This window comes from Gobio gobio (genome assembly GCF_949357685.1).
Source record: "Gobio gobio genome assembly, chromosome: 11".
Taxonomy (NCBI): Eukaryota; Metazoa; Chordata; class Actinopteri; order Cypriniformes; family Gobionidae; genus Gobio; species Gobio gobio.
In genome coordinates, this window is record NC_137104.1 from 40,611,362 (window position 1) to 40,638,371 (window position 27,010).

General features: G+C 38.4%; 1 protein-coding gene across 1 annotated transcript in view; it reads right to left on the reverse strand.

The window, feature by feature from the left end:
• Positions 1–27,010, reverse strand: part of efna3a (ephrin-A3a) — a 148,483-nt gene that overhangs the window by 8,188 nt on the left and 113,285 nt on the right. The window contains exons 2-4 of the mRNA XM_079829152.1: positions 11,950–12,251; positions 3,707–3,772; positions 1,859–1,930 (exon numbers count right to left, since the gene is read on the reverse strand). Coding sequence (XP_079685278.1) covers positions 1,859–1,930; positions 3,707–3,772; positions 11,950–12,251 — 440 coding nt within the window. The remainder of the gene's footprint in view (positions 1–1,858; positions 1,931–3,706; positions 3,773–11,949; positions 12,252–27,010) is intronic.

Genomic DNA, 27,010 nt, shown 5'->3' on the forward strand with positions numbered 1-27,010 from the left:
CCAGTGTGTTCATGTTTTTACTGGTGACATCTGACCTCGACGGACTGAACAGAAGAAATGAACCGGACAAGATTTGCACATCAAAAAGGCGGAGCCTCAGAGCACACCTTACATCATCGCCACGGACCAATGATAGATAAAAAAATTATGTCACTGGTTTGTTCTTCGATTTTACTTGAAGTATATCGGGGCCTAGAAAAAACGGCAACTAGAAATTTACCATAAAAAATATGGTAGCAACATTTTAATTTTTACAGATTGACCTTAAAGGTGCACTGTGTAAATTTTAGTGGCAGAGATGAGGTTGCGAATTACAATCGCCCACTGCTCACCCCTCCCTTTCGAAGCACATAGAGAAGCTACGGTGGCCGACACAGGACAAAGATGTGGTCGTCTGAGATAGCAGAGAGTGACTAGCGCCCTGTAGAAAAGTTTGTCTGTTTAGGGCTACTGTAGAAACATGGCGGCGCAAAATGGTGAGAAATGGCTCATTCTAAGGTGATAAAAACATAACGGTTCATTATTTAAGAACTTTATACACCATTAAAAACATGTTATGTATATAATATTGCATTTCTGTCAATAGATCCTCCAAAATATTACACACTGCACCTTTAAATTTACAATAAGAAAATGTATATTTCATTAACTAAAATAATTTTTATATACCAAAACATTAAACAAAAATTGCAATAAACATTAATTTAACAACATAAGATGGAACATAATAATAATAGTATGTCCATAAATGATAAGAAAAAACTTAGAAGAAATAGTTATTTAAATAGCCTATTAGCCAAATAAAGAGAAAAAAAGTACAAAAAGCTGTTTCACTTTTTTTTAAAAACTGAAACTAGTGTACAAATTCTTTCCGTGTGACCTAGCAAGCTGAAAAAAGAAACATCAGGTCTCCTGGGTCTTTGGAAGACTTTTCAGAATAGTGATTATGCATTGCTTTTTTGACAACTGTAACCCTATCTTTTCACATTGGTTTCATCGAGAATAATCCCTGACTGGAACACACTACATAATGCAGAATAAATGTTTTAATGCAGCATCAGCACAAATGACGGTATTATGAAGCTGTTGACAGGAAACAAAGTAAAACTTACTCCTCAAAACTGCAACACGCAAGATTTTTCCCCCCTTTATAATAGTTGACCTGTCAGCAATGTGTTTTTTATTAGACATGGTTTGGGAACACTAACAAGATGTTGACAGCTTTAAAAGAGGGTCAATTTGGTTCATATGGTGTATGTGTGCCATTAATGGATACAAGAATCAGTTTCCATTTTAATGTTTCGTGTGCATTAACACACATGTACCCCCCCCCCCCCCCCCCCCCCCCACACACACACACACACAGAGACGTCCTACTGCTAGAGTGCTTTTGGATGCCTACGGTGGTGTAAAGTGCCAGCTATTTGTTGTTATGTGCTTTAGTAAGGGCATGTGGGCGTTGAGCCAAGCTGTGCATCCTGCAGTGTCCGGATGATCTTCCTGTGATCCTGATGTGAACTTGGGTTTCTGAGTATTCGCCGGACATACATTTCAGATGTGCAGTCATAATGCCTCACTGCACATTTACAGCTCGATTTCTCCGAATAAAAACAGTAGTTGAGTGAGGGTGAGAAAGCAAAAATAGAGGGAATGAATAAATGCATTCATTTGTTTGAAATTGGTCATCCCCTGGTCACTGGGCGTTATGGTCATTCAGGCTTTTATGAGGAATTTAAGATGCTCATGAGGCACATTAAATGGGAAAAAGCCATATTTGCGAGAGCAGATAAACATACTTTTATAAAGCAAATGCATGTACAGGCTTCACAAATGTGTGTGTGTGTGTGTGTTCACTCACCGATGTCATGCGGTTGGGGTCTGACAGTGTAGTCAGGTGGACTCTGGTTTGAGTCGTCATCTGCATTAGAGACTGTAGCAAAGAAAAACATGATTTCAGACAGTGCATACAGTAACCCCAAATGATGTTTCATTAACAAAGTTTGGGAGGAGCATATTCAGAACCATCCAATCAACATGTCATCAATAATTGTTACGTCTATCCTATCAGCATGAGAGGAGGCCTATACATATATACACAGTCGACTCGCCTACGTTCCTCAACAGTTTTCAGCACTCCTCACTCTTACAGGGGGAGTCCTCTGGGTCCGGGCCAAATACAGAGCACGGAGCTCTCTCCTCGGACAGCACGCCAAATACCTATACCTTCTACTCTATCTAACCTATTTGTAAGTGTGAACTCGTGAAACACTATTTGAACACAAAAGACATGGATTTTTACAATTATTTTAATATGTTCCTTGAGATTCACAATATGTTAATAAAGTTATAAGCTATTCAGTATCTTTTTGACTCCAAATAACATTTGCTGAAATAAACAAAAAAAAAAGTTATCTTCATCTTAATGGCATGAGACTTGATGTGATGGTTGACACTTGCTAGCTCTACAAATAAAAAAATGAATTGGAATGATATCTGGTCGTATGTTAGCGTGAAAAATTTGGAAAAAGATGTTGGCCCCAGACAATAAAATGTGATTTTGTAACATTATAATGTAATTTTTTAAAAACAAATGTAATATCACTCACGTTATTAATGTTTTTACTCCACATTTATACAGTGTTGGGGGTTTTAAGGAATTTTTTTAACTTATATAAATAAACTTAGACATCAATGGGAGACCCAATGCTTTTTGTTCCATAATTTGTAAAAAACAAAAAACTAAATTAGTTACAATGCAGAAAACACATCAAACGAACACGCAAAATGAAAGGGCGATACCACAACACATCCCTGATGGAGTAAACACACAATAAAAAGTAGTTTAATTATTTAAATAAATTTAAAAAATACCTTAAAACCCTTACAACTGGACAAATGTATTGTAAAAACATCTATAAAGTGAGTGATATTACATTTGTTTAAATAAAATATTCCATTATGATGTTACAAAATCACATTTCTCTGGAGACCCAAGTATCAAAATAAGCCACTTTTTAAAACTTTTTTATTAATGTTTCGTTTATAATGAGGAGGACGTTTTAAGCGATGAAACTTGCTACAAAGACCTCTAAACATCAAGTTTGATTTTTTCATGTCACAACCATTTTTAAGGCATACTTAAAAATGTATTAGCCTGTCTTTTGTATTTTTCCACTGTCATTCACTGCAATTTGTCAATATAGTCTTTTTACTAAAAAAATAAATAAAATAAAATGAAAACGCTGCTAAACCATAGAATACTTTTTTGTTGCAAAATGCATCTATGTATTAGCTCAATATAGTTTACATTTAAAAACTTCAACAAATACACACACTTGTAATGTAACACAGAAATGTTTGTGATTTAAGGCCTGTTCACACCAAGGACGATAACTATAAAGATATATCGTTCTTGTTGAACAGACCTCAATGCAGCGAGGGGTTCAACTTTTCTTCAAGAGCTGCATGAGTTACGCTATCAAAGAAAGAAAGAGCAAAAGAGCGACAAGAGAAACTGAAAGAGAGAGCAGGGGATGAGAGGACGTCTCCACACATGGCTCTGATCAGAGAGGCCACAGAACGTGTTCCAGCATTAAGTTCTGAAAATAATTTGCTCACACACAAACACACATTAAAACCACCATCATGACGACCTCTTGCAGTTTACGTGCTTTTTTTGTTTCTTTGTGTGTGTGATGATGCTCACCTGTAGAACAGCAGACGAACACCCGCAGTCTTAAACAGCTGTGTCCGTGGTGATGGATTGGTGAAGCTGCAACAACACATGACAGAACAAACATTAACCTACTGCCACCTACTGGACAATGACATGCACTGACATCCCTTCTAGGTTCAGAATGTAATACTACTGTAGCTTACTATATGGACACCATCAAGTAAATAGCAAGTAGTATTATGCAATAATAAACGTTACAAATAATAGTATTCTACATTGCAGTCACATTACCTCTTCATGTAATGTGATTGGTGTCTAGTTATTATTTGTAAAAATGTCTAGATGTCTAGTTTATCAGTCCAATCAAATAATGAGTCAAAATATCGATGTTACAAATCAGCATTATTTCACGGTTCATTCGTCACATGAAAATGAAATGTCAAGCACATTGTATTGTGAGATTCTATATTGTTTTATGCACAGTTATAGTAAAAAGTATAGTATAGGAAGTAACAAATGTAGCACCAGGTCAAACTAGTATGTATTCTAAAAATCATTATCTATATGAAATACTGCTATACTGAAATGTAATGAGGTCATGTGACGTGATGCTTTTGTCCAAAGCTAAAAGAATAAATGTTAAGTAGTGCTGTGAATCGATTAAAAAAATTAACTAGATTAAAAACACATACATTTTATAAATTTTTAATGTACTTTATGATGTAAAAATGTCACAGTTAATCCCAAATTAATTCAGAAAAAAACTAAGACAGTGTATTTTAAATATTTTTTAATGGCATCTTTTTATGAATGAGGGCCAGTCTCACTGATACTAATACACCTGATGTCTCAATGAAAGATTTCCCCCCCAATTTTAAACATTAAAGGGATAGTTCACCCTGAAATGAAAATAAAGCCATATTTTACTCAACCTGCTGTTGTTGCAATGCTCTATGTCCTTCTATCTTTTTCGGACCTCAAAAGCAGAAATTAAAAAAAATAGTCCTACACGCGCTCCTTCCTATAATGGCAGTGAATAGCGACCAGGCTAAAACATTACAAAAAATATATTTTCAGGAGGCATACTATAAGGTTTTGTGAGAAAGAAACCGTATTATTCAGTCAAAATTCTGAGCTCGGCCGTTACTCTGTGCGCATTCCTGTGATGAGTGCTCATGCTTACTATAACTCGCACTGTTGTCATGGTACCCAGGATAAGCACAAACACACACACACACACACCATTTTGAGAAATCAGGCTCAATAGAAACAAACGCGACTCTCTTTCTATAAGGTATATGATAAGAAATAATACAATAATACTAATAATTTATTAGTATTAATATTAATAGTTTTTCTATGTAAACATGCATAGATCAACGCGATAGCTGCGTGCGCTCGTCATTCTTTAGCTTTAGACTTGGTACAGCGTATCTTTCTTTTATAATAAAACAAAAGAGTTTTTGGAGATATGAAGGATGCAGTACTACTCTATAGGTACTCAAGATTGACATGAGATTAACTGAAAATGAGTGTTTCACCCCCCCCCCCCCCTTTAATTTAAGTGAACTTAAAACAATCCTCACACATAAACCCATAATAAATGTCATATTTACACGTGGCCTTCCTGTCCAACAGGTAGGAATAGGCTACAAAAATGTTATAAAGTTATAAAGTTAACAGTCTGCACTGCATATGAATTAAATATAGACTAATTCTTATTAAAGCTACAAAAGTTCTTTAGTCAAGAGCAGTGATTCATTTCCTCTGTTTACTTTGTTCTTTGACATAAATCATTAGTGGCTGCTGTCACTTTAAGATCTGCCGCTGCCAAACATGACGCAGAAATGACGTGCTGTCACACCGACCCATTTTCTCACAACTCTTAATGTTAATTTAAGACGTTATTAAACTAATTTAAGACTGCTCTTATGAGAATACTTAACAAAACGGACATTTTGGCATAATTCTGTATGTTATTGTTCGTTCAAGCACGAAAGAGAACTCGTTTCTGACGTTCTGTCTGTGCTCATGATACTGCCGCGAGTATTTCTGTGCGTTGTGTGTGTGACAGAACTTTCACAGACAGCGCGTTCTCTTTTGTCTTGTCGTGCATGGATGGTTCAAAAGCATTTGCATGACTAAGAGCGTGATCATATAATGTAACGCTAGCCAAAGAATGACAGAAAAAAACAGATACTGCGTTACTTTGTATTAAATATTTGTAATGCGTTAAACTGGAAAAAATTTAATTGTATGTGTTAATGTGTTAACGTTGACGGCACTGTAAATGTACCAACAAAGTAGAACACAACAGATTTAAACTGCATTTCACAATTCAATTTATTTACAATAAAATATATAAACAGTACTGTATGTGGCAAGGCACCGGGGGTGGATGAGATCTGCCCTGAGTACCTCAAGTCTCTGGATGTTGTGTGGCTGTCTTGGCTGACATGCCTCTACAACATTGCGTGGCGGTTTGGGACTGAACCTCTGGATTGGCAGACAGGGGTGGTGGTCCCTCTTTTCAAGAAGGGGGACCGGATGACTGTGTACCAACTACAGGGGGATCACACTTCTCAGCCTCCCCGGGAAAGTCTATGCCAGGGTACTGGAGAGGAGAATTCGTCCGATAGTGGAACCTCGGATTCAGGAGGAACAGTGTGGTTTTCATCCCGGTCGTGGAACACTAGACCAGCTCTATACCCTTTCCAGGGTGCTGGAGGTTTCATGGGAGTTTGCCCAACCAATCCACGTGTTTTTTGTGGATTTGGAGAAGGCATTCGACTGTGTTCCTCATGGCGTTCTGTTGATGGTGCTCTGGGAGTATGGGGTCCGGGGCCCACTGCTTAGGGCTGTTTGGTACCTGTACGACATGAGAAGGAGCTTGGTCCGCATTGCCAGCAGTAAGTCAGACTAGTTCCCGGTGTATGTTGGACTCCGTCAGGGCAGCCGAGTGTGAAGTGGCTGGGATGAGAATCAGCACCTCCAATTCCGAGGACATGGTTCTCAGTCGGAAAAGGGTGGCTTGCCCACTTCAGTTTGGTGGAGACTGGAGGAGTTCAAGTATCTTGGGGTCTTGTTCACGAGTGAGGGAAGGATGGAACGGGAAATTGACAGATGGATCGGTGCAGCTTCTGCAGTAATGCGGTCGATGTACCGGTCTGTCGTGGTCAAGAAGGAGTTGAGCTGTAAGGCGAAACTCTCGATTTACCGGTCGATCTACGTTCCTACTCTCAACTATGGTTATGAGCTGTGGGTCATGACCGAAAGGACAAGATCCCGGATACAGGCGGCCAAAATTAGCTTTCTCCACAGGGAGGCTGGGCGCTTCCTTAGATATAGGGTGAGAAGCTCGGTCACTCGGGAGTAGCTCAGAGTAGAGCCGTTGCTCCTCCACATCCACAGGAGCTAGCTGAGGTGGGTCTGGCATCTATTTCGGATGCCTCCTGGACGCCTACTCAGGGTTCCGGGCACGTCCCACCAGGAGGAGACCCCGGGGAAGACCTAGGACACCCTGGAGGGATTATGTCTCCCGGCTGGCCTGGGAACGCCTCAGGTTCCCCCGGAAGAGCTGGAGGAAGTGGCTAGGGAGAGGGAAGTCTGGGAGTCTCTGCTTAGACTGTTGCCCCCGCAACCCGGCCCCAGATAAGCAGAAGATAATGGATGGATGGATGTACATTCCTCACATATCCATACTGGTTTTAACCCGTTACCTAAATCGTTCTTCATTTCTCCAAGTCCACCTATAATGCAAGTCACTTTCTTGCACCAAAAAACGCTGTAATTTAGTTTCACATGACCATTTTCCATACTCACTCTGATCAAGTTCAACAGGTTGTTTATGCTGTCCCTTTAAGTCTTCCATATCTAAATGATCACAGAATGACTAACCTCTTCACATGAAGAATTGAAATGAGCAGCAACCTGGTGAGAGTGCTTTAGAGTGCATTGACGTAGCACATTAAACTCTTTATTTCAAAAGAGCAGAGCAAATGTTATAGCCATTTTAAGGCATCTAAGGCAAAGCTCCTGCCGAGATAAAGCAAACACTAAATAAATAACACGGATCAAAACAGATACGGTGTACGTTTATTAAATTATCCATTTCCACAAGCTGCAGATACCATCTGTGATTGATGAATTGGCCCTAAACAAACTCCCCTGGGCTAAGACGAAGATAACGTTTCTTGTTTTCAGGTTGATAAACATATGGGCCACATTATCATAGAAATGTTTGAGTGCGATACCATTTTTCAATACCAATGGTTGTCATACTATCGCTAATAACCTGCCTACAGACCTCACTAATGAAGACGACTATTAGCATTAGGTGAGACATGCATCAGAAAATCATCATTAGCAATGCTCTATTAACACTCGGTTTATAGCCTGCATTAGAACGTTTTCAATCAAAAACGGGTGCGCTCTAATTGGTAGTGACTGACCCAAATGCCAGAAAGACTGATGATCGGCGGCCTCCCGTAACGTCCGTATCCCGATAACAAGCTCCGTTGCATGGAGAACCTGTCACCATTCCACCAACAAGGCAGTTTTGAGAGCAAATGGACTGCTGGGAAAGAATCATTTGAGCTTGTCCTTAGGAGCTTTCTATTATTCTCACTTGTGATTTGGAAAAATGAATGAAACACGGTTGTGTTTGTAATAACTTGCCGTCTTTCTTCAAACTGCTGCTTCATAGCAATAAAGCCCTTTAGAGACTATCACTGGGGTTGCAAATTGTTTTCTTAACAAGTTTTTCTTTTGTTAACTGCATCTGTATGACTTATCTGTAACCCTGCACATAATGGTGCTCACGCAGAAAGTTCTCTTTTATTCCCAACTCCGCGACAGGAAGGGCCATGATTGGCTCAGCGGTACAATCGCCACACCATGAAAGGGAGGATCCTGCCAAGGCACTTCTGCAAACAATGTCCCCTTGAACAAAGCACTAAACCTCCATCTGCTCCCCAGTATGCCTTTCCCTGTGTAATAACCTTTTCTGTCAGTGGAGTTTAGATAAAGTATGCCTACTGCTCTCTGGAACTCGCCGGCAAAAGAACACTTTAAAGGATTATTATGTTAAATACAAGTTCTATGGACAGCCGGAAAATAATTTCCACTTGCACCTGAGTTTGTTGACAGAAATCCACTTGTAATTGTGCAGCATTTTCCCCAGATACTTCTATTGTAAGCTTGTTTTCACAAACCGAGGAACAATTCTGAAGCATTTTCTGTGGCAACGGGCCTTTAGCTTTCCATCTACATATTCCTACGCAAATATTGAGATACTGCATACAAATTACAAATACTAATTTCCAGAATGTGCACATAAAACGTATACACTCGCTTGAGATGTAAAAACTTTTATTTAGCGAGACGACAATGCTAAACTACGACTGAAATGCATTTACTAGATAAATTCCTTGGTAGTGGGGAAATATATTGATTCATTATTCAGAATGCACAGTTGAAAAGAGAATATATTTAGAGGAACATTTCAGCAGGTTCAAGATAATTCATGTTAACGCAGAGAACATGATTCATTGTTTTATTAAATTCACCCTTCGTCTGGAGTTTGATTGACAGGTGATCTGACCAATCATTACGCAGAATCTGTGATTTTGTCTAACAAAGCAGTCAGGTGAGTAAGTAGATTAATGTCGGTGGACTTGAACTTGAAAAAATGGTGTGTACTGACGTCTTTCCGCGGTTGAAACAACATGCCTTCTGATGTTCATTCATGTTTATTTGCTATAAATGAACTAGCAAGAGATGACCGGTTCATGAGCCACTTGAACTGAGGCGTTACAGCGATCTGTCACTCCACTTATTGGACCAAAAACCTACAGAATCTCTTAGAATACAATCTGCGTTTAGAAGGATGTACTGTTACTTCATCTTCTACAGTAAAAGACCTGGGTGTTATATTAGACAGCAACTTGTCTTCTTCCAGCCCAGACACATTGTTAAGCTACGGAACATGCTATCTGTCTCTGAAGTTAGTTCATGCATTCATGACCTCTACTGTAATGCATTACTAGCCTGCATCCTCAATAAACAAGCTACAATTAGTCCAAAAAAACATCTGCTAGAGTTCTTACAAGGTCAAGAAAATATGTTCATATAACACCAATTTTATCATCACTACACTGGTTACCTTTTAAAGGGATAAATAAAAAAAATGAAAATGATGTAATCATTTAGTCACACTCAAGTTGTCACAAACCTGTATACATTTCTGTGTTCTGCTGAACACAAAGGAATACATTTGGAAGAATGTTTGTAACCAAGCAGGTCTCCGCAGCCATTGACTTCCATAGTGGGGAAAAGAAAAATCTAGTCAATGGCTGCCAAGATCTGCTTGGTTACAAGCACTCTTCCAAATATCTTCCTTTGTGTTCAGCAGAACAAAGAAATTCATACAGGTTTGCAACAACTTGAAGGTGAGTAAATGATGACAGAATTTTCATTTTTGGGTGACTATCCCTTTAAGTTCTGTATTAGTATTGCTACTGACCTATAAGGCCCTAAACGGTTTAGCTCCTGTGTATCAAGCCGATCTTCTATCGCCCTATAATCCATAGCACTCTTTAAGATCACAAAACTCTGGGCTTCTGGTACTACCTAGGATATCTAAGTCCACTAAAGAAAGGAGAGCGTTTTCACATTTAGCTCCTAAACTCTGGAATAGCCTTTCTGATAATGTTCGGGGCTCAGACTCACTCTTTAGCCAGAGTATCTCTTTAGCCAAGCATTCACATAATAGGGGAGAGCGGGTACAACCTAACGCTTTTTGACTGTCTCAGTTTGTGTAAATCCACATGGGGTTCAGAGTATTTATTTTTTCCCACATTAATTTAACACGTCTAGTACAATTATGTGGTTTTGTTTCATTAATACAGAGTATACTTTTTTCTTGATTTACCCCGAAAGAATGGAAGTGAAATGTGACAACGTGCCCCATGGGTGGGGTACATTGTAACATGTTAGGGGCACGATGTAACATGATCTGATATAATCAAAAAAATATCCAAGACAAACTAAAATATTTTGTCAATAAAATACAATTATTAACTTTTAAAAAAATATACTCATTTTTGAGTTTGACAACAAACACATTGCTAAATACAGCTATACAGCATGATTAAAAACAAAATAATGAATAATTTCTGAACATTGACTCTCAGTCATTTCTAATAGTGGCTCATTGTAACGCAGTGTGACAAAGCACCCCACCTGCGCAACTGGGATTTAAACGTGTCTTCTGCTGTTAGATCAGCATTAAAGAACTGTTAAATAACAGATATAAGATTAAAATAATATCAGATTTGTCTTATTTTGAATAAACACAAAAAACAGATATGAAAAATAAACTTAAGTAAGAAATGTACTTTTGCTATGGTTAATAAATATTCAGTGATATCTTCCAAAGATGTTTTAATTTTGGCGCAATTATTTCTCTAAATAATGTTGATATGGCAACTAGTAAATACACTAAGTTTGTCATCCTGGCATGTGTGGAAAGCTTTAAACCCTGCGTGTTACAACAAAACCGCATTAGATTGTGCCCCGCGCTCCCCTACACCTCATAACCTTGTACTCCAGTATTATCAGATCAAATGCATATGCTTATCTTTGCTTCATGTTATGAACAGCAGCTACGCTAATTATTTTCCATTTGCTTTTCTATTTTATCTCAGGATGCCCATCCTGAGGTAACTGGAGAGTATGCCAGCTCCAGTTTGGATCCAGCCTCTTATGAAGACTTCAGATGCTCCAACACCTGTGAAGAGTTGACTCCAAATCCTGCAAGGACTTCAGATGACGCAACTCTGAATCAACACCAATGTTACATTTATCTATATATCCTAATCATTTGTTAACCAACATGCATTCATTACTTCAATGAGCTCATTGTTTCTACCTTAAATGAATACATTGTTAGCTAACTGTGTGATTTGTACATTCACCTCTGATAACAGATCCCTCTAAATTGTAAGACACATGCTCTTTCTATGAAGCTGCTTTGAAACGATATGTAATGTGAAAAGCGCTAAACAAATAAATGCGAAATTAATTGAATTAGGCAACTGGTACGACTCATGTCAGTATATATGATTTAAAATATATATTAAAAAAAACTACTATTTGTTTTTTATGAATAAAACCTATACATAAGTGCCCATTTAAATTTGGGGTTTGTGACAGAACTATTAGAAAAAAAACATTTTATAAAGAACATTTTAATGATTACATCAACTACTCACATATATAGTAGTACTCATGACCCACGTTGAATTCATAACCTAGTGAGAAGGCGCTGTAACGCTGGAATTTCTCAGAGAACTTAATTGGTGCGTGGGGGGCGTGCGGCCGGTTGCACTCCCAGCGCTTGAAGCCCATCTGTGGGTCGCAGGTGCGGTATCCTCGGTAACTGACCATGTAGAGAACGTACTGCTCAGCCACGCCACGCTCTAGCGCCCCCCGCTGGCTCTGGTTGTAGTGTGGACAGTAGATGTCCAGGTAGTCGTTAACGCTGACCTGCACAGTGTAACCCTCTCTCCGCAAGCTGAAAGAAAGAGAGAGGAAGGATTATTATAAGATAACAGTGTGTTTGCTATTCGAATGGCATCCGTCATATATACTTTGGATATGGGCAGATATGAAAAAAAGAAGGAAGGGGAAGATTTATCTCATTGACCTTTCTAAAACGTGTAAGTCCTGCTTGAACGAAAAAGCAGTTCTATTGCAATGCTTTGCCACAGCACATTAAACCGGATCATTTTTCATGCTTAATGTGTGCGAGGCCCTGATCAAACAACAGGGGGCAGTGTTTCATTTCACAGCGGCCCTTCTCATTTGACTCTTTGTCCTGCACAAGCTCACACAGAAGAAAAAAAAAACCCATGCTAATACACACACTTGCGCGCTTCTAGGTCAGGTCCCGCAGGAGATTATTATTCAATTACAAAACGAGGATCAGAAATGTCACCCACTCCTTCTCCGTTCCTCTTCCGCTAACCCCTTTCTCCTCGGTTTCAGTGTCTTTCTTCACACTTCCTTTTTTTTTTACACACTTTCTGCACTACTACATGCAGTGCTGCTTTTTTTGCTTTCTAAAATGCGCATTATTCACGTGTCCTCTTTATAGCTCCGCTCCTCCTCTTTTACTCACGGTTTCTGCAGTTTTCTTTATTTTTTCCTACAGTTTTTTCCTCTCTTTTATAATCAGTGTCTTTCTTAGCCTTTTATCAATACACAACAGATGGCAATCACATCCTTGATTAGGGCTTTCTCTCGCTCTTTCCTTGCTCACACACACGCAGACTGAATGAAAGATTTTTGTCATGCAGTGTGTTTTGGGGAGGGATGCTTCAAAGCTGCTATATTTAGGGAGAGGGTGCAGGCAAGGAGAGGAAGAGAGGAAGATAAAGGGAGAAGATGAAAGAGTTAGGAAAGATGAAATGAGAGTGCAGGAAAACAAAGGATGAGATGGTTACAGAGAGGCGCAGAATTGGGACGTGGATGTACTTCACACTCCTGAAGATGATGTTGTTGAGGTGTGTGTGTGTGGGTCAGGTTTTACCTACACTTCAAGGACCGAATGTCCCCAAAGGAGAGTAAAATCTAAAATGTCACATTGTAAGCACCAGCTAATAGCTCCCATGAGGAATATGGCTTAATAAACATACTAAAATCCCTTTCATGAAATTGGTTGACTGAACGTTTAGAGTGTGTAGAGCTCAAATTTAGACAAAGAAGCAGCGCAAATATAAGAGAGCTTTGATCTGATGAACATTTTGATCACTGCATAATTCCCTTACTTCATAGTACTGATGACTTCAATTCTAAAATGTGGAAAATGCTCATAATAAAGAATAAAAGTAGGTGTGCTCACACTTTTGACTGTATCGCTATACATTGAGAACAGAATGTAAGGCGGCTAAATCTGACCTAAGTTAGTGTGATTTCCATTCACTGAAATAAACAACTTTCCAAAACTCCACTCTCTAAAGACATGTCATCAAACTCACACATATAAAAGGCAGAATGTGTGTTCTGATTGAGTAGTTTTCTGATTGGCTACAAATGTTGGGCATTTCCCTCAGAGTCTAGAACTATTACAGAAACAAGTGTGATTTGTCAAGACACATGTATATCAGATTTCTGTCAGGTAATAGGGACATTTATGTGTGGTACATTTTGATTCATTGTTTTAAAACATTATTTTGGTTAGAGTTAATCTATACTAGTAATAAGTGTGTAACCAATAAGTGTGTATAGTAGGGATATGACAGTTGTAAAAAAACGAACCGTATAGTTGTTCTCCACTCACGGTTCGGTATGCACTTGCACCGCGGTTCATCTCAAATCTGACGACGCATCTATAATATGGTTTGTTGAAAATAACAACGCCTAATGCTGCGCGTGTAACTAGACTGGGTAGACACGATTTTGACGCTATATTTGAACGCAGCTGTGTTCACACCAAACGCGAATAGAGCGTCAAAATCGTGTCTACCGCGTCTAGTTTGACGCGTGAACATTTTGAATCCATTCGCGCGTCCGCGGCGAATTGGACGCGCGTATAAATTGAGCGTTTAAAGCTAAATAAACACGCGTTCAAGGCACTCCAGGAGAAATATGTCATAAAACACCACTCTGCCTCTTTTCGTTTTCATTAAAAATATAAATTAAACATTAATAGCCACACAAATGTGGTCCAGGCAACTCCTACATTATCTTCACTGCATGTATATTTAAACATCCTTAAAAAATAAAGCTATGAAATTTCTCTTTGCCCTCAGTCAAAACGATTTGGCAGACAACAAAGTATAGATTCATGACACCAAAGATCGCCGTTAGATCTTCACAAGATGCACCACTACAGGACATCAGAGTCAGCGGCAAACGTCAGAAGGACTAGCCGAGGAAAGGCTGCTCTCGTCGGGGTTATGAGCGGTGATTGCCCGGTGATCACCTGAATCTCACAACTCCAACAACACAAGATTATTTTTTTAAATAGGCGCTCTCTTTCTAAATAAACCACCGATTTGAGCTTTAAACAACTACATTCTCACCTGAAAAAGTCTTAAAACTACATTTTGTGACACAATAGTAGTCAAAAAATTATGCAGGGTTTCTCATCACGTCACTTTACCACGTGACAGCAGCAAGCAGGCTCCTGATTGGTTAACGCGGCGCGAATTGATGCCAAAGCAAAAAACTTTCAACTCGGGCGTCAGACGCGAATTTGCTTCAAAACGCGTGAATGCACAAAAGCACCACTCGCGTGTAACGCGCGTAAAGCGCAAGACGCTCAATTCGCGTCCACTTCGCGTCATTCGCGCGTCGGATTTGCCTCAAACGTGCCTTCCGCACCGCGGGACCTCCAGACGCGCCTTTCCATTGACTTAACATTGATATCACTCGCGCCAGACGCTCTATTCGCTTTTGGTGTGAACGCAGCATAAAACAGACAGACAGAGTTAAGCTAATGTATGTTTATGTAGATGGCTTCCCAATACATTACAACAACAGCGATGATCAAAAAGCATGGACAAAACAGTCACTCTTGTATGCGAGAGCCGTCTGCTCGACCATGACCCAGTCATTTACGCCATCCTCACCCGGGTGTTGGTGAGACCTGAACACCACACGTTGCGCGCTGAGAGAAGATTTGTGTGTGTGTGCACTCATCTGAAGCGCGCACACGACACGTTGCAGATATCGCGCAAAAAATGTGTTCTCTTTCACGTCTTGCGCTTGAACGGACAAATTCACACAAAAATAGTCAACATGCCCGCCTTGGCAAGTATCCTAGCAAAGGGTTGTTTCTTAAGAAAAACGTAAACAGTCGAGAAAGACATGTGTTCATGTGTAACAGTACTGGATCCATGCATTTATGTCTTAAAGAGAAAAAGGAGCGTTTTCCTGCTGTCTGTGATTTTAATGTTAATCAAAGAACAAATGACAAAGAAATCACTCACTGCTTTTGACTGAATATCTTTTGTAACTTCAATAATGATTCATTTTATTTTATTTATACAGTAAAAATTATAATATGCAATGTTATTATTTTATATTTTATTACTTTATTCAGTTTCTGTATCTGAAAACCGCTGTTAGATACCCGAAAAGCACTGTTTATTTTACATGCATCTTTGCTCGATTGTATGTATTTGTGTTGTTGCTTGTAGTTTGATCATAAGTTCTTATTTTCTTTATTTTTATTTGACAGTTGAATATAGCTAATAACTAATTTCCCTGAACATAGCACATACCGAACCGTACAGAAAACCGTGACCCTATAACCGCGAGAAAAAACCGAACCGTGAGTAAATTGAACTTTTACACCCCTAGTGTATAGCATTTCCCCATTTAGATTGAAATGAGGTTAATAGTGACGTAAATGTAATTATTGAATTAACTTTATGTCACATTACGAACCCGAATATTACTTTCAAAACCTGTATAGTGGTCATTTTTAATACACAAGTAGTCCCTAGGGGGACTGAAGCTTTCAAAACGGCACCCTAAAACATGAAAATGGTCCAGTCAGACGGCTGTGACCGCATGAGTAAGTTCTGAGCGAGAATTGACAAACCGGATCAACCGATTCACTGAAAAGAATGAATTAGAGCCACTACTTCTGTCAAAAACTTACATGAACACTTACATGAGCACTAAAAAATAAGATTTCAAGAGAACAACTTAAATTTCAGTCTGTTCTTCACAAAGCTATCATATGACTTTTATATTACTTTTGCATCCATTTTAAAGCTTGGAAGCTTCAGTTCCCTGTAATTACACGAAGAGCGACCAGCACAATCCCTCAAAATTTCTTTTGTTGCATGGAAGAGGAAAGTGAGCAGATGACAGAATTAAAATTTTGGGGGGGAACTATAACATCAGTGTGCGTTTATGCTCTTCAGCGTACATGCTCTATAGGTGAAGTATTACGCAACTATATGTCTTCCCTATGACACCCACAGATGAGAGAGAGAGAGAGAGAGAGAGAGAGAGAGAGAGAGAGAGAGAGAGAGAGAGAGAGAGAGAGAGAGAGAGAGAGAGAGAGATGGCACGCTCCCCAGGGATGTGCAGATGTATTGAAGTGTGAAAACGGAGTAATGGTTTCCCCTCTTCCTCTCTTTTCTCACTTTCCCATTCTGCTGTCTCATCATCATTCTCTTTTCAGTGGGCAGGAAAACCTTGTTAGTTAGAAGGCAAAGCGGAAGGGAGGGAGAGAGAGAGAGAGAAAGATGGTAGATGAGGAATAAAAGTGATAGATAGAAGCAACGTATCCAGCTAATAATCGTCTGAGGATACAATAAACAGCCGTCAGCATAAAATGCTTCAGAGCCAAAGTCTCCACACTAACTGCTAAAGAAAATCTTCTATTTACACAGTTTATCCATCGAGACACATTACAGATATATTCCAGTGATATGACTTCATGCATTTTTTATGCTTTTTAAAAAAAATATATATTTTATTGAGCTACTCCTTCACCATCTGTTTTGTCATAGTTTCCCTACATATATTCATTTTCAAAACTAAACAAAACAAAACAAAACAATCAAATCAAATGAAACAACGTTTGAGTTACAATTTTCCTCACTCGTCGTCTGTGATTTCATGTACAAATTCGGACAGGACTAACATATCTGTGTTTATTACAGAGGAGGGTGTGTGTTTTCTAGACGTGGGCGTTACAGAAGGTCATGTGCTGTGCTTGCGTGCATCACGGATTACAAATATCTTTTAATGTATTATTTGGTGAACTTTTAAGTAAACTTCACAAGTTTATAGCAGTTGCTGTTTATAATAAACTTGCATTTGGTGACCTGACACTCAAATTAAAATGGGCAGTCTTCGCATGTTTTCCATGTTTTAATTTTATAATATAATTTTTCCGAACGATACCATCCATATTGAAACTAACTTAAAGCATGCAAACGGTCGCTCAGGTAGGTCAAAAAAACACATGAGGAGAAGCGTTAGAATAATACAACATCAGCAATCACAGATATTTGCATTCGGACGGGATTAGATTTCTCGGAGGACCGTTGAGTTTGCCGAATTTTTTTACTGAAGTTGTGTGAGAAAAACACTGACTTGGCAGATTCGGACGGGATTAAAATATCAAAGTATGTCTGTGAAACATTATTTTCTCTAACGTCCCCCTGGAAAACTAGTCCCGTCTGAATAGGGCTTTTGGCAGACTTTAGCAGTTTATCAATATGCGTTCTTAAGTGATCTTGCGTCCTACTGTTCTCGTACTACGCCACACTCTAAAAAATGCTGGGTTAAAAAAACAAGCCAAGTTGGGTTGAAAATGGACTAACCCAGCAATTGGGTTGTTTTAACCCATTAAATGGGTTGTTTTAACCCAGAAATTGGGTTGTTTTAACCCAGTGAATGGTTCGTTTTAACCCAGCGGTTGGGTTAAATGTTTGCTTAAAACAACCCAATCGCTGGGTTAAAACAACCCAATTGCTGGGTTAGTCCATTTTCAACCCAACTTGGCTTGTATTTAATCCAGCATTTTTTAAAGTGCATCATCAACCATCAAAGTCAATTCCAATACTAATCTTAACTTCTTAACTTTGACTAATCATAGGTAACATTACACATACATGCTCATTTTCACAAATACATGCGGTAAAATAAAATGATATAAAATAACATGAAAATAATGGCTAAAAAAGCCATCCTAGGTGTATATGTAATTCTTCTTCAAGACGAATGTCATATACATTCCTTCAACGTATCTTTGCACTAACAGCTGTGCCACAGCTCCAACCTGGTTTGTAATTGTTGATATTACTTAGCTGTCAATGTCAGCTAAATTACACTGCAGTACACTTGCCTGACAAACAAGTAACACATACTATTTATATGATATACAATTACCAATTACATACCAAAGCTGAACGATTAAGACACTGAAAAAGTAGGCTTTGAAACAATTTTCACTCAGAAATTGACAAATAATTATAAAGAAATGCCAAATAACACATTGAATTAAATGTAAAAGTGCACCTTGCCATCCTTTAAAATTCATCCACCACATCTAACGATCTTTCAGCTCTACAAAAGTCAATAACATGCATCCCAAACTATTTCGCTCAGTCCACGCCAGGCTTCACACATCATTATATGTTTTTATCACACAACTGCAGCTCTGTGCACAGTTTGCTTCTGAGCTTTAAACATTGCAAAAATGGTATCTGACGCAGTCTTGGCTGGCTATTACTGTGATGGATTCCCTGTAAAAGGTTAAAGCTATAACATAGAAAATTTACTCCCGGGGGCAATCCGTGAATGATTCACATGGGTGGATAGAGAGACAGCGTGAGAGAGACAGTGAGATACAGAGAGACAGGAAGATTCTCGAAAATCTACCGTACATAATCTATAGAATCCAAAAAAGACACTTACATCTTACAAAAGACACTTACATCTTCAAACTTGAGAGTCGCCTCTTTCTGCTAAAACGCTTTGGGTATAACGCCAGACATACTGTCCAAATTGGATTTTAACTGCACCTAAATGTGTTTCTAAGCGTCAGCATTAACGCATAGATTTACAGCAACAAAGTGGCCGTAAGTCTTTCATTTTCAACGAGAGCTGATAATTTGTGTGACAGCAGATGTTTCCAATTCAATGTGATTGAGCGTGTGATAAGCAGTGTTGGGGAAAGTTACTTTTAAATGTAATGTGTTACAATAGTGTGTTACTCCCTAAAAAAGTAACTAATTGCATTACTTTTTATGGAAAGTAATGTTAAATTATTTTTGCGTTACTTTTTCTCACCTGGGCTTGTTTTTCAATTTTTTTTCTAAGTTCTATTTTTGGTAAATGTAAAGGCCCTTTCACACCGAAAGTGAAATGAATAAGCAAAGTACAAGTTACTATGTAACTTGTTACATTTACTGAAAAAGTAACTATTTTAAAGTAAATTCAAAAGTAATGCGTTACTTTATTAGTTACTTGAAAAGTAATCTGATTATATAATTTGCATTACTTGTAATGTGTTACCGCCAACAATGCAAATAGGCAGTGATGATATGCAGTGACGACCAATGGAAGAGCAGAAGTGCTCATGTGATCATCCTTAGTAGTCGAGTATTGACAAAATGGAGAAATTAATAGTAATTCTGAGCAGTTATACACTTATAATTGGTTTAACTGATATTTTTTCACCAATATTTTCACCTACACAAAAACATTTCAAGTTTTATATTTGAAAATCAACAAACAACAAATAAAACAAGCAGCTCAATGCACTTTTTTAAACAAGATTCTATTCTATGGCATTTCCTTCCTTATAATGGCCGTCATCAATAGCTACGCATTATAACACAGCGCACATCCATGTATCACAGTGGACGTGCTCGCTCTCGATTCATTCAAATGCAACTTGCCGTCTTGCGTCTCCGTATTTGATTGTATTGAAAATTAAATCAGAGGACTTTACTATTATAGTAAGATTGCTGCAATCAGATGATCGTCAAGACTATTGTTTTGTACGCTGTACAAAATGGGTTTCTAAACATTAATCTCAATTCAATATGTCCCTATAATTATTTATTTGTATATTAAGTGTACAATGAATATACATTATTATCTCTAAAAGTCACGCTTAATAGTCTTGTTTGAACGTGTTAATTCGTCTTTGACTCAAAGCCACTTGCTGCAAAGTTTTCTTTGCGGAAGCTTCACGTTAATTTCAAGTGAGTGAGATAAAAATATTTCAACTCAAAACAAAATTTTGTGTCCAATTTTCCCAGACGTAGTTTTGGTATTGAGGTCAACATTAACATGCCTTGTGTTCTCTACAGGTGATGATCACGAAGACAACTCGGCAGATTTGAAGTGTTCTGTAGACAGGGTGAATATTCTGTAGACAGGGTGACCATCCTCGATTAAGTTTTCCTCAGGACTTTTGTAAAAGCCAAAATATGACCACACCTAAGATTTGGCCCTTTAAGAAGGCTGCAAAATATCCCAAGCGCTGTCCCTGCTAGGGCTGGGTATCGATTCAGATGCTCCGATTCGATTCGATTTCGATTCGCAAGCTCTCAAATCGATTCGATTTCGATTCTCGATTCGATTTTCGATTCAACTCAATGAATATAGATTTAATACAAATACTATATTTATAAAAAAGAACAGTGAACAAGTTTACAGATGGGTAATTAAAAAGAAATTAAGAGCCACAAAATTGTATTTTAAACTCTCTTTATTTTAGGTATACTTGAGTACATTAAAACAGAACCCATCTCTAAATTTCAAATGCATACAATTATGTTAAATACAATACAATTTGAATGCAACTTTATTCAAAAAAATTTATCTGAGAAGTATTTTATACAATTTAGTTTTTATGGATATTTTGATATATTTATTCTAAAATATAAAAACCGTCTGTAATTTGGGTCGATCGTAGTGTCTGACGAGGCCTTTCAAGGACTGAGGCCGTTAACCGCGAATGCATGCCGTCAACGCTCGTTACTTTTCACACACGAGAAGCGCGTTCATACCCGGACACAAGTTAGTTGCCGTGTGGACTAACTTTTATTTGAGGAAATCTGTTTATAATATAAGCTATTAGGTTTGAATTATTGGTCCTGCGCTGTATTGACTCGATTTGATTTTATTGATTTGCATGTAATGGCTAACTTACGCAAGTGAATGCTCAAGTTTAATGATCATAATGCAAGGCAAGCATTTGCATTTATGTGATCTATTTTTAGCAGTTGTTTGCTCGGCTGTTCTTGCAACATCTGGGTGATGTCTCATCATCAAATGGTTCTGCAGATTTGTGGCATATCACTTCAGCATTACAAACGTCAATGCACCGGAAGCCGCCATTTAACCAGTGAATGATGAATGACAGGCCGCGCGCCTCTCGCTCCTTTGTAATATTGCGCAAGGCCAACAAGAGGGTGACATCTAGCGGAGAAGACTAGTAATTAGATTTACGTTAATCTTATGTTCAATGTTTGCGGAAATAAATATGGGGGGGGGGGGGGGGGATCGATTTGTGGCCTTTGAGAATCGATTTTGAATCGACCACATTTAAAAAAAACGATTAATCGAAAAATCTATTTTTTTGCCCAGCCCTAGTCCCTGCTATTTTTTCTCGTTCCAAAAATAACGTTGCGCACTTCGCCTGCGACTGACCGATTCTGGCAGGACAGGATTTCCCCCAAGTTTTCAAAAACATGATGATCAAACACGGTTTTAATGATAATTAAATTTCAAACAATAATACTAACGATAATTTTATCGTGGTTTAGTGTGAAACTGGTAATCGTCCCATCCCTACTCTGCACGAACGCTTGGATATACACATTTATTTAGGTTAACGTTACAGCAAGCAGCCATGTAAAGTCGCTACTTGCATGCTTCAAATGATAAGCCATATTTGAGGTCGATGGATGATAGGCGAATGTTTGGATTTACTGTCAAATATACTGTAATTACCACAAGGACCCGCCGTTAACAATCGGACTCACGGCCTGCGTGATGACAGACTAACTTTTAGTCGATTATTAGGGGGCAGCCTTACTTTATTATCATGATTTTTTAGGGGGGAGGGGGGGGGGGGGGGGGCAATACCTGTTCTAAAATATGTTTTTGCCCACACAGTGAAAACATACCAGGAAGATGCCTTGAGGCATTCTACTTGAGTTTGATGCATGTTCATTTTGTTTATGACATGATACATTATGCCCCATGCAAATATGGAAACAATATAGAAATTTTGCTCTCCGAAATGTTAATGTTCAGAAATAAGAAAACTGATTTGTTGCCCAAACAGGAAAACATCTAGACATCTGTCTAGATAAATAAATAATTATGGCAATACATTTGTGAGGACAACCAACCAACAATACAGAGACCTCAAATGAAAAAGTCACTGTCAGTGCTAATGACACTTTATAAATATTTATACAGCTCTGGAAAAAAGAAAAAAAAAGAAACCACTTAACATTGAGAAATTGATGTTAAGTGGTCTCTTAATTTTTTTCCAGAGCTGTATATAAAAAGAATTCAGACGCTCACTTTTCTCAGAACATTATCAGGTTAATGGAATACATGGGCGTTCTTTCATTCTAACATTGAATCCTTCAAAACGGCATTAACAATGAAGGTTAAAGAACTTCTGTGGCCACTTCATCTAAACTCCATTCACACATTATTCAGAAGACCGGGCTTTAGAAAACTGAAATAGAGGCTCATGCTAGTGCTCATATTGGCCACTTTACCAATAAGTGAATAAGTATAGTTTCCCGATAATACCATTACCCACTCAACAGACTGAAAGTGTAAGAGTGTATGTGACCTTTCATGTTTGTTTGTGTGGACGACAGCTCAGGCTTCTGATCCCGACGCGATTCGTTCTAAAGAAATAGCTGCAAAGCTTTTCATAAAGACCACTATTTTCCTCTTGGTGAGATTGAAAAGATCCGTATTCTTTAACACTGCTTTTTAATCAGATGCATTTCACTTTATATCCAGCTGGTTTTGTATCCTATATTCATTTTGAAAAAATGTCTTATGTTAAAAAAAAATCTTAGGTTAAACTGTGGATTTCTATGATAAACGGGGGGAAAAAAGCACCTAATGCACACACAAATCAATATAATTCCAATTCTTGTAGACTAGAGATGTCATTATGAGAACAATTACATGCTAATCAATTGTATCAAACATTTATAAGTTTCTAAATAATTGATGCTTGAGAGACGTCTCATCCCCAGCTGAGCTCTTACAGTAGCGCATTCAGACACGCACATACACTCGTAGCTCTCCAAGAGCTTTATTTGGCAGACAAATTACAGTAGACCCACTTGTGTCTGTTCAAAGAGCATAGAGTGAACAGCGCTGCCTTTGAAGTGAACAATGTGATGGGGAGCCGCCACTCTTTTCAGGAAGTCTGATTCACGGAGGTGTTAGCTCTCACTCTCCTCCTTAAGAGTGAGACAGAAGGGGGTAGAGAGAGACAAAGAGAGAAAGATAGACTACCTGATTCAGATGTTAAAATCGAGGAGATATGATGATGCTTGACCTCTGAACCCTGTGATTGCTAGGGATGCACTAATAATAACTTTTTCCCTGTCATCGTTGGAATTTTTCAACATTTATGACACAACGCTTCTCCGCCATTGACAGAATTTTCCGGCAATCCATGTTTTTATGTTATACGTTAGGGGGCGATATTACACATTTTCTGAAATAGTACAGAATCCCAGGATCAAAACACGCAAATAAGCAGCAGAAACAAGCAATAGTCAAATATATTCACGCAGCGCATTACAATGAAAGCACCAGAAACATGCGTGCATGAGAAAGTAAAGCGCTGCGCAGGACGTGCAGATATAAACACGCACATTTTTGGCATTCCGATTCTGACATACAAAGGCACAACTATTTTTTTTTCTCTTATTCTGTGGATTTTTCCCATTTTCCTCCACTTGTTATTGATATTTTTCTGCCATCACTATGTGCGCGCTGCTGCAAGTGACATAACTGTGACGCCTGCTCCAAATAGGTCTATAAAGACTTATACATTAAAAATAAAACCTTTAATAGTAGCCGATAATCATTATCATACCAATATATTATGTATCCCTAGTGATTGGCAGAATCACACTATGGCTGTTAGTCATTTTTACCCCGAAAGAAAAAGAATGAGAATTCCCATTAAAATAAATAACTAAAACAAACAAATAAGGGGAAGAAATGTGCTTAATTATCACTAAAATAAAATCACAATTAACAATTTAATCTCTTTTTTGTTCTTATTATGATTATGTCACCTGGATGTATTTTTGTGAGAACCACCTGTGAATAAATTGTTGCATTTCATTACATGGCCTAGTGGTCGACACCTCTTAAAGTTTTAGGTCGTTGTGGTCACATGAGAGATTCAGATTCGAATCTGACCTGAACAGTCAATAAGTGGGAAAAATTCCTAAAACTTGTTTGAAAATTCAGCTTAATTCAGCAAATAACACACTTGACCTTTAAGAGAGTGTTCTAAAAGTACAGATTAACGTGATTTAAACTAATGCATAGTAATTCACACATGTCTAATATGCTTATTTTTCATAAATGTCTTTGTTCGCCCACACACACACACAAACCCGCTCTGTCACGAATGGGTGCGTCATAGGATGGCCTCTATCCACCATGAATATTTGATTATATCATAAAAATAACCAACCTTTTAAAAACTGTTCAAACACCCCTGAGCTAGAGCAGCCAACCAGAAAGCTTGAGTAATTATTTACACTTTGTACACAATAACACAGACGCATGCGCACACGCACACACACACGGGGTCTGATGAAGCTCCGGAGCGAGTCAGATGGAGACGGAGCGTGAGTGCATGAGGGCAGGACACAGCGGTTGCCGCTCCACCAAATAAATTAAAAATTTACAACCATCTCTGCCTCTCTCTCTCTCTCTGTCTGTCTCTCGTCACCTCCCTCTCTCTCAGCTCTGGAGAGAATGTACATCTAACTTATATAACTCCTCCTATTACATCAAACTGTCTCCCAAAGGCATTCTGGGAATAGAGGTGGGATCTGTCTGCTGGAAAGATGGTGCTATCAGGTTCACATCAAATAAGGCCCCCATCAGAAGGTCAGTGTCCTTCATCAAGTAAGTGAAGAGGGGGAGAGGCTATTTGTCTTAATGGTTCTTCAGAGGTAAGAAATGTCAGAGGGTGCAACTGTTCCTCATAGTTTCCAGCTAAACTGGTAATGCTGCTGTAATTTAGCCAAGGTTGGAAAGCTGGACACCCACAACTTGGAAATGACGGGTGTATTTGGCTACCTTGCAGCTAGGATGGCTCAAGATGCAAGACCTTCTGAAGACCCTGTGAAATCAAATGTGAGTTTTGTAGCTTGATTTCAATGTGCAGTTAAATGTGAAATCCTGCCCTATTATCACAGATTTCTTTGGAAGTACTGGGAGGCCATCCAGGGATACTTTGTTTTACATATCCCTGAGGATTCATTTGCTCTTTCTGCATGCTAACAAAGCCCTGGCATAACTAGGTTTCATGACAAAAATTTAACTGTGTTAGAAAACACGATGAAGAGAAAAATGTGGTTAGTATATGTGTGCTTTAGATTGAGTGTTGAGGATCATGTAGAAAATGCAGGTTTGAATCCAGCCGGATAAAATTTCTGTTTCCAATGGGAGTTAAAAACAGAAAATGTAATTCTGACTATTTCTTGTAATTACAACAATTTATCAATTCTATATCTCATAATTATCATAATTAAACTTTATAATTCCCATAATTCAACTTTATATCTCACAATGTGACTATGTAGAATTATACACTAAATTGCCAAAAGTATTGGGACACCCCTCCAAATCATTAAATTCAGGTGTTCCAATCACTTCAATGGCCACAGGTGTATAAAATCAAGCACCTATGTATGTAGACTGCTTCTACAAACATTTGTAAAAGAATGGGTCACTCTCAGGAGCTCAGTTAATTACCGTGATATGTTGCCACTTGTGCAATAAGTCCAATCGTGAAATTTCCTCACTACTAAATATTCCACGGTCAACTGTTAGTGGTATTAGTGGGAACAAAGTGGAAGCAATTGGGAACAACAGCAACTCAGCCACGAAGTAGTAGGCCACGTAAAATCGCAGTGGGGTCAGCGCATGCAATGAGTGGTCCAAAGTTCAGGCTCCAGAAGGATATAAGAAGGAATGACGGCAGTGAAGGGCAAGTGAGGACCAGGCCTCAGGCATTTTAAGTTGATGTTTTTATTATGCTTATGCCATAGTTGGCCACTGTTACTTCTTCCATAGTGTTGTTTGTCTATTAGAATTAAAGTTAAGTTTAACGTTAGCCGTTCCTTCTTCCCTGAACTTGAACTTTGTTAAATTTACGTTTGATCACTTAAATTCACATTATTTTATCTCATACTAACGAAATAGCCGTGAGTCCTGAATCTCAGACAGTAATTTTTTTGACAAATTAAAAATGTAGGATAACACAGCGCTGTTTTACTTGGTCAAAACAATCATGCTAAATATACATTTGAGTGTGTTGAAAGTTATATTATAACATTACTCTGTGTGTTCGCTCGGTTGCTCGTATGAGACACTTGTAGCTCATTAAGTAAGCTAGATCTAGATATAGCAATGATGTGCTTTCTGACAATAAGGGCTTCCAATCGGTTGCTCACCTGTCTAATAAAATGCATACTATATTGTGTCTTTAGTGTTTCCATAGTTTTTACGGAAGTAGAACTGAAAATCGAGGGTAACACAGATAAGACG